General features: G+C 51.9%; 1 protein-coding gene across 1 annotated transcript; it reads left to right on the forward strand.

The window, feature by feature from the left end:
* The first annotated feature begins 2,287 nt into the window (after window positions 1-2,287).
* Window positions 2,288-4,197, forward strand: LOC134144259 (receptor-transporting protein 3-like). The gene is given in 3 exon segments (XM_062583043.1): window positions 2,288-2,391; window positions 3,826-3,931; window positions 3,934-4,197. Coding segments are annotated over 3 exon segments (474 nt in total).
* The last annotated feature ends 4,727 nt before the right edge of the window (window positions 4,198-8,924 follow it).

Raw genomic sequence — 8,924 nt, forward strand, 5'->3', positions numbered from 1 at the left:
TACTTGTGTGAGGTGCTTGGGAGAAGGAAAGAGAAGAAAGCAGATGACGGGCTCTGCCCCAGAATGGGCAGTGTGTGTTGCAAAGGCACTAGGGAGCTCTTGGTGCAAAAGACTTGCTAGTTTTTCCCTTCCAGCAACAAATATCAAAGACTCCTTGCCATCCTGCAATACTTATTTCTGCTCCCAGGATTTGTAGGACAAGTCTGATGTGCCTGGTGCTCCTCGTCACCGCTGCTGCTTGCTGCTGTGAGCCACTATTCCCCTCCCTGGAGGTGCCTGGCACTGTCGTATTTGTGCATCCTCACCTCCCCCTTTCCTTAGACAAAATATCAATAGATGACATCCCTCACCGACACCGGTTTTAGCTGAGTTGAAATATATGGATGAGAGGCAACTCTGCATTTGTTCGGTGCTTTTTCTTAATTTGAGTGGGGCCTGCCCTTAAGCATAATGCCTGGACCAGCTGTGGTGTGGAGGCCACCGCTGTTCTCACTTGCAGCCACATAAAAATGAAGCTGAGCTTTGACTGGTGGGTGGATAATTTTGGTCCTTTCCATTTTTATTTCTTTTTCTGCTTCAAGGTCTGAATTGCATCTGCCTACCTTGAAAATCATGGCTGACTGTGACCACCCTCTGTCCTTGACAACTTCATGCTACGGCCATACCATTAAATTATGCCTGGTCAAGACATGACACTGGCACTCAGTGCCTGTAGCTGTTCCCTGGCGTTGTTTAATTTACTCATCACTATGGCCTCAGCAGGTCTTGCTGTTCCCTTCAACCACTGCCCCAGGCTAGCTCCCAGGCAGGACCAAGCTCTGGCACTTCTGATTGGGGTCACCTGGGCTTTTGGCCTATGTGGCAAGCTTCAATGACTCCATGGGGACATGCTGCATTTGGTCAATGTGAAATATCTTCAGTCTGATTCTCAGATCCTTCTGCCCTGTTTAAACAGATGTCTGTTACATTGCAGGGTTTATTATCCTACAGTCTTTAAATTAAATCCTCCTGGCTTCTGGGAGCTTGAGTGAAACTCCGGGGTGGAAACGTGCTGCTCTGGGATCCTGACCCAAAGAACCGTGCTTTCTTTCCACAGCGGCTTTGCCCTCAACAGCCACCTGACACATTTCCTCTGAGGCTGGGCAGGTTTCACCAAGCAAGCAGACAGGATGATTTGGAGGTTTTTGTACCTGCTCTGTGCTCTGTCTCCTCCAAAAGCTTCAGGCTAGATGAGATGGTTTGCTTTCCATGGCAAACTGAAGCTGCTTTATCAGATTCCACACCTTCCCCTAATCTCTCTCTCAAAGCCACCTATCATCTGGCCTCCTTCCTAACCTGTCTTATATCCTGCATTGCTCCCCGTGGGATGGCTGGGGGAATCTGGGCATCCAGCATACTTCCCTGCTCCTTGCAGATCAGGAGCAACAGTGGGAAGATCAGGCTGGCTACCCAACAGAGAGAGATGAGCTCAAATAGAGCGGGCTGCAAGCAGCCTGCAGTGCATTTGCAAGCTCTTATCACCAGCCTGCACTGACTTCACCTACCTGTTGTGCACTCAGTGCAGAGCACAAATTGCCTGTTTCAGTTTTAAGTGTAGTGCCGGCCTCCTCGACTTTCCATTGCATGGTTTCATATCAGGCCTCTTCTGCCCGGTTCACTGAAAGCTCTTAAAAACAGCCCCTATTTGGTGGCAGTTCTCAAGAGCAGTAAGGCCACCTCAGGCTTATTAGCTGCTGAATCTTGCATTTTCAGAGGGTTTCACTTCCATTATCCTGTGTGGGACACAATCTCCACACATTTTCCCTCATTGCTATGATATTGTTAGTCATGGCCATCCAAGGCAGCCTGGTGGAGGTTTGAATTTTCAAAGCCTCTGAGTAGAGACAGATCTGTGTCACGAGATCATGACTTCAGCAGGGCTGGGAGGTCCTCCCATGTCCATACCTGATGTGCAGAAACATGTAGGGCTTGGGGAGACCTTGTCTTTGCTTTGGGGAACATTTTGCCTGCCTGGCACTTGATGCTGTGTCAGTAGAGCCCATCGGTACAGGAATCAGGACAGGGCAGCACTGCTCACAGAGGAGCAAAGGTTCTCCTTCACAAGCACAATGACTTGACTTTGAACCCACGAGTGAGTAAAAGTCCAGGAAAAGAAACTTACTTACAGGCAGCAGCACCTAGAAGCTGCAAGCTTGACCTTTGGTGGACCATCAGTCCTGCCACTTTCCCAACTCCAGGTGGGACCACGAAGACCTGGCAGGAAATTTTTACAGAGAAGGTGAAGGAAATGCACATAACAGAACCGTGGATACTTCAGGAGGACAATACCATTCAGGTGAATGTCCTCAAGCCTCACTGGAAGGAGTTCTTGCAGTGCCATGCATTTGGGAAGTAGGTGGCTGGCCAACCTGGCTGATGGGTCTGTCTCCCTTCAGGGCAGGCCCAACGGCAGAGGATCTGCCTTTTTCTTTCTCAGTGTTAGTTTATAGGAAACAAAAGGGATAGTCTGGAGGCAGGTGAGGGGGTTTCCCATTTCATTCCAAACTTGGAGGGCTCATTTCCAAATTGAAAAAAAAACAGGATAATTGAAGGGGAGGAGTGTGAGGCAGCTTCAGCAGGCCAAAACACAGCCTGCATTTGGCCAGAGCTTTTTCCTATTCATTCTAAATACAAACAGTTCCTCCAGCAGACAGGAAGAGTAACACTCTGTAGCTGACAAATCTAATGGGTTCCCCCCTTTCCATCTGGACTTTCTGGGTCATTTCTGTGCATGACTGACCTGGGAAGAAGGACTCCTGTTTTCCCTTAAGGTGTGACAGAGACTTGCCTTGCCCTGAAGGATTTGTGCCTTGTAGGAGTTTCCATGCACATTGCTCCCATGCTCTCCTCTCTAAAATGAGAGCAGCAGGGTGATGCTGGTCATGGAGAAGAGGTTGCAGAGTGTGCACACAGCCTTTCATCCATGCCACCTTGCAGCCACGTGAAGGAGGAAGAGAGGTGCAAAGAGGGCAGGGGTTGTACTGGAAAGGGATGGGGAGAGATGCAGAAAGGTTAGGGAAGATGGATGGTAGGAGACGAGGAGCAGAGGCCTGTGCAAGACACCCAACCTGCTGAGACATGGGGCTGACAAGGATGACTGAGCAGTTTCTGCACCTGCACCCAAGCAATGGGGTCCCAGCGTAGAAAGCAGTCACAGCTCAGTGATGCTGATGCAAGAGCCCATCACAAGCATCACACACCCTGGGCAGAACACCAGGCACTGAGAAGACAGCAGCATACAGCAGTGGCTGCCGTGCACACCGTGAAGGAGAAGCTGTGTGTTACACCCCTTTTGACTCCTCAAGACATCTTCTCACCTGCCCTGCAGCCTCCACCCACACCTTCCTTCTATTTCTTTTCTTTTTTGACTTCCTCAGCCCCCAGGCTTGAGGCTCACTTTCTACTGAGATGTGCAGTGCAAGCACAGGTGAGGGACTAGAGCCATAGCCCTACACAGATCTGGTTGCTGATGCTTCCTTCCTCAAGGGCCCCTATTCCTGGCAGCAGGGCTCAGATAGACTAGGAAAGGGGGATAGGCTGATGCCAGCAGGCAGTCTTCATCCTAAAATCTTTCACGCTGAGGCCAACCCTAATCTCATGCGTACGTTGAACCACCCAGGCACTTGTTATGCTGACAGGGGTAGGATGGGCCATTGGTTGATCTAATAATAAAACCTGCGTGTGTGAAATTAATCCATAAGCCCTGGCTGCTCTGGTCCTGCGCTAGAGGCCACTGGCTCAATGCAAGGAGCCAAAGATGAGCTTGTCTTGTTCCTGCCCTGGCAGGTTTCAGTGCTCCCAGTGCTGGCATATGTGGTCACCGGCCAACGTGCACATCCTCTTCCACAAGCACTGGAGCCAGCGTCGGTGCTGGGGAGCAGTGCAGATGAGAGCACTGCCTTTCGCCAGGCATGCAGGCAGTGCCCTGACCCCCAGCTGGAAGAGCCTGACTTCAGCCAGGAGAACATGGCCAGGATCCTGGACAATCTGGTGCTAAAGATCCTCCAAGAATGCTATCATGTGCCGGTGCAGCCCTCTCACCTCGTCGCAGTTGTTGTGTGGCGGGGCCGCACGATAGCACCCGCTGTGAGGGCTGCCAGCTCAGGGTATGCCGAGAGCCAAGGACAGCCCAGGCGCCGTCTGGCTCAAAGCACGTGAAAAGGGCAACGCTGATGGCATCTGGAGAGGCAGGGACTTGATGCCTCAAACAACCCCAACACACTGCCCCCTTTCCAGAGGCAGCACCTCCCTCTGGAAATGTTACTGTTGCATTGGTGGCCGTTTGCTTTGCGTTTTGGCAGTGCTCCTCTTTGTTCTGCTTTATTTCACCAACAAGTAGAGGAGTTGGGGATTGCAAAGAGAAACCTGGGGTGATAGCTATGGGCTTGGGACACTGAGCACTTGGACAAGTGGTTCTCTGTGGTCAGCTGTCATTTCACAGGCCACTGCGAGGGAAGTCTAGTAGATCTGATAATTTATTATGGGACATAGGCTGCACAAAGACATTTCCTAGCTCCCCGATATGAAGGGTTGGGGAAGCTTGCAAGAATAAAATAAGCCTCTTATTCTTAGCCAGATAATGTATCTGTGCTTTTTACTTTTTCCAAACCCTTTCCCAGGTATGTGTGAACAGCTTTTCTGGAAGGCTGGGGCCATCATGATCTGCCAGCCAGTCCAGTCTCAGCTTTCAGGGGAGAGGCATCTTACTGCTGCATGTTTTCTCTCTCCTGGCTTTGGCCTTGGTGAATCTGAGCTCCCGAAGCAGCTGAAGGGCAGCTAGAGCTGGAGGTTTGCTGCAGACTCATAAGGCTGAGGTGGCCACGGATGGTGGTGCTGCCTCCCTAAAGTCGTGTACAGTGTCATCTGCCTCAACCCTGGATGCAGACAGGCACCCACTGTGTGACTGGAGGCCTGAAGACTGTGCTGGCTTCCAGAAATGTCTGGGGGCTGAGCTTTGGTATGGTGAAAACAGCTCTGAAAAACACCCTGGCAAACACAAAGCCCTCCAAGCTGGCCCCCACAGTGCAGCGAGGCTGTGGCGGCTCTCCAGACCTTTGCTTCCTTCCTGCGCTGCCTCCAGGAGCCGTTTGTTTCACCTCCCCTAGGGACAAGCACTGTGACTACTCGCAGCCTGGCCCCAGCTCTCGTCCCAGGCTGGCATGTTTCCAGGCCACATTTCATTCCTAGGGCACAACCATTCACTCTGCAAAGGGGAATTGCCTGTTAATACTATTTATTTGCTGACAGTAGGTGTTACACTGCCTAATTGTGCAAAGGCAAACTAGAGCTGAAACAAAGTCGGGCAGTAGTCATCTGACTGCTTGGCAATTGCTCTCACTGCCATAAAAGTGAAAATCAGCTCAGGCCGAGACAGGTCCAGTAAGTCCTGAGGCCTGAGCAAAAAGTCTTTTGCTAGTCATGGCAAAATTGTACATGGGGCTACAGGGTCTGGACAAAGGGGAGGATGCTGACTCCTTCTGCATGTTGCTGCTTCGTCCTGCAAGGCTCTGGGGACATGAGGGGCATCACAGACATGGAAGGAAGCCTCCTGCCCCCTAGCAGCCTGACATCACTCCACCTCTCACCTTCCTGGAGTGGACTGCAGAATTTACCCATGGGGATGGCATGTCCCATAGGTACCTCCTTGGCCCAGAAAACCAAGGATTAATTGTCCAGATGACATATGACTGTAGACCTTGCAAAAGGTTTTGAAATAGCAGTAGGGACACCATCCTCTTCTGGTGGAGTTTCTCATGCCCGCAGAACAGAGCTCTCAGCTCTGGTATGAAGACTCATCGCCTCCTGGATACTGGCTTCTTTCCTAGCATGGAGCAGAGGGCCTTTGGCTACAGGAGGGGCAGGGAGCAATTTGTCACCAGCCAGGAAAGCCTTTGTGCGTTCAAGCTGAGTTTGGGCATCCTGTCAGCCCTTCCCCAATCACAGCACCCTGAGGTTCCTCTTCAGAGAGGAACTACACTGATGAGCAGCAGCCTTTCCCTTTTTCCCCCTAAAAATGAGCAAGCCAGCCCTCATTGGGCCACACAGCAGGACTGGTGGAAAAGACACAGAAATTAAAAAAAACGGTTGGGCACTGGAGACAAAACTCCTTTTGGTTTCATTTCTTGCACTCAGGCCTTTGCTCCTGCCCCTTGCTGAGGTCCTCAGCAAGGCCAGAGAGGGAACCTCCCCCTCCTGCCCTCTCTGAAGGAGGCAGCAAGAGGAGTGGGGCACTAGCATGGGAACTGCTGCCTGCGCCTGGGTGGTGTTGCCCAGCCCCAAGCAGAGGTGGAATGGCTGCAGATGGACTCCTGGAGGGAAATACTTTATCATGTGATAGAGGAGGTGAAGCCAGAGCATGGATAGGACCTGAATATGGACCAGAATCTCGTTGTAGGTGCCCTGCCACAGCGCTGGAAGCAAGTGGAGGAGCAGCATGTGTTTGCCAGGTGAGGGTCTGTCATGGGGCTGGGGAAGTGGACAGCTAGCGCCTGCCTTTTGTCAGCAACTGGTTTAGAGGGCAAGGTGAAATGCTGCATATATGGGAGAGAATTATGCCTTTTATCTGTGAACTGCATCAAACTCCTCTTTTAAAGGCGCACCTTCTCTGCTCCTAGAGGAGGCAGTCTGTCTCTGCTAATCTCTCACTGCCCTGCTTGCTTGTGGCTTTTGGTTTAAATGACAAAAGTTTGGGTCTGGCAGGGTCTCATGCTCTCGTGTAAGTGGTAAAACGTGGTAATGGAGCCTTCCCCCTTCTCCCTGCCTGGCCCAGTGCCAAGACTCTGCCACGACTCAGACCCCCACTCTGCCTGCAGCTTTAGACGTGTCTACAGCCTTGCCATGCTTCGTTTTTTCTGCCTGTAAAACTGGGATTACAGGGATTGCACAGGAGCACTTGACTCCTGCAGTGCTGAGGGCCATGAGGAATAGCTCAGGGTGCCCTTGGGGCTGGTGTCCCACTTGTGGACTCCCTTTTGCTGGTGTCAGAATCTCCAGTATTTTCATGAGTAAAAACCTGCAAGCTACTGATAAAAAAACAAGAAAACCCTGTATAGTGCAGAGGCTGTGTGGATTTTGCTTCCTAAGCACCCCATGCCACTCATCCTAACAACTCTCCTCCTCCCCTATGACCTCCCTCAGCCCTGGAGCCAGCAGATGGAGCTGCGAGATCTCTGGCGCCCAGCTCCAACTCTGCATTGGGACCAGTTTCTCCCAGCATGGGACAGCCATCTCCATGTAGGGGGTGTCCTGTTGCCATCCCTATGCCCAGCCGGCTCTTAGTAGCATTGCCTTCTCCTCTCCCCCTGCCCCTAGCCATATCCTTTGTGGAGATTTTCCCCAAGGGGACAGAAAAAGCCAAACTACCCAGACTCTAGGACTTCGTGACTGCTGCAGTGACACCTCCAAAATATGTATTACTTGAGCAACCTCCAGACTTAAGGAACAAGGTGCAGGCTCAATAAACACTTTAAAGACATCAAGATCTCCACGGGAATGACTGAAAAAAGTCTTGAGATTTTGTGCTTCATCCTATGCCTGGGCAGGATATATCCCCTGCTATCTGCAAGGCATCTCCCAGGCACCTCTTGTAATCTGTGTAAACCTCCAGCAGGTTTCAAATTGGAGCTTTCTGGACTGTTCAAAGTTCTCTCAGGGCTTCCTGTGAGGAGAGTCCCCCTTGATAGTTGCTGAGGGAATGAATATCTGTGGTTTTAGTGGGGCAGACGGAGTGCTGGGGACCCAGAGGGCTGCTGTGCTCATGAGTAAATGGATCTGCCTTTCTGGTGCAGACTTTGCACTTGGGGTGGCCAGTGCTGAGATGCTCTGCCAGGAAGGGGGAGGCCGATCCTGCGGCCTGAATGGCCTCCTCCCCTCCTGCGGCAGCTCTCCCAGCCTATCCCCCCCCAACCAGCATTATGTCATGAAGACAGAGACAGGCCTAAGTTTCTTGCTGTTGTTGCTTGCAGCCCTCCTCTTTCCATGCTAAGGTTTTCTTAGCCCCAGTCACCATTTCTGGCCATTTGCAGCCTCCCAAACCACTCACCAGCTGAGGGGAACTCCCTCGCCTTTTCCTAGGAAGCCACCTCTGGCAGAGACCTCCATTCCTGCGAGGATCCTTATTTTCTTGCCTGTCTCTCCCTGCTCTTAGGAGGGTAGTCCTCCCTAAGCCCATCTGACACCTCCCCATGTGCTCCAAGCTCTCCCACCTATGTGCTCGCCTGCATACACTACTTTTTCTCAGATCTCTCCAAAGTTTGCGGCATGCCTGTCTGCCTCCCACATCCCATGTGATGCATTTTGGGGGGATTCTCTGCCCTTTTGCCCCTCTCCTCATCACTCAGAGGCACCTGTGCATGTGTGACTGCCTCAGCCGCAGCCTCGTTTTGGGGCTCCTTCCAGGTCAACCTGCTCTGACATTCAGTTCTGCCGGTCTTGCAAGTATTTCCTCGCAAACTGCTCTGGAAGAGAGGCTTTTCCTGGTGCTTTTGGAGCCCAGAGCAAGCCCCACAGCTCAGTCCTGCCCCAGGGCTGTTGCATTCTTGCTGATGGGATGCATGACAAATGACCAGGGCTGAAGTACATGGCATATGATGCACACCCCCAAGGATCTTGGGCAGGCCATGGCAGTCCCCCAGCATGCTGCACTGGCCCATCATAGCTGTACTCTGCTGCAGCCAACTCTCAGCTCACTCCTGGCACCCACGTTCAGCCAGGAATGGGCAAACCTCATGTGGGGGGTGGTGCTTCACTGGTTTTTCACTGCAGGCAGACTGATAAATTGCTATCTCCATGACTGTCAACCTGAAGAGTGGTTCTCACTGCTCTGGTAGGTTGCAAGGTGCCAGCAAATGCAAGGTCTGCTATTGCTCTCCTTTTTCTCATCTGCT

The sequence above is a fragment of the Rhea pennata genome, chromosome 9 (assembly GCF_028389875.1).
Source record: "Rhea pennata isolate bPtePen1 chromosome 9, bPtePen1.pri, whole genome shotgun sequence".
In the NCBI taxonomy this organism is placed as follows: domain Eukaryota; kingdom Metazoa; phylum Chordata; class Aves; order Rheiformes; family Rheidae; genus Rhea; species Rhea pennata.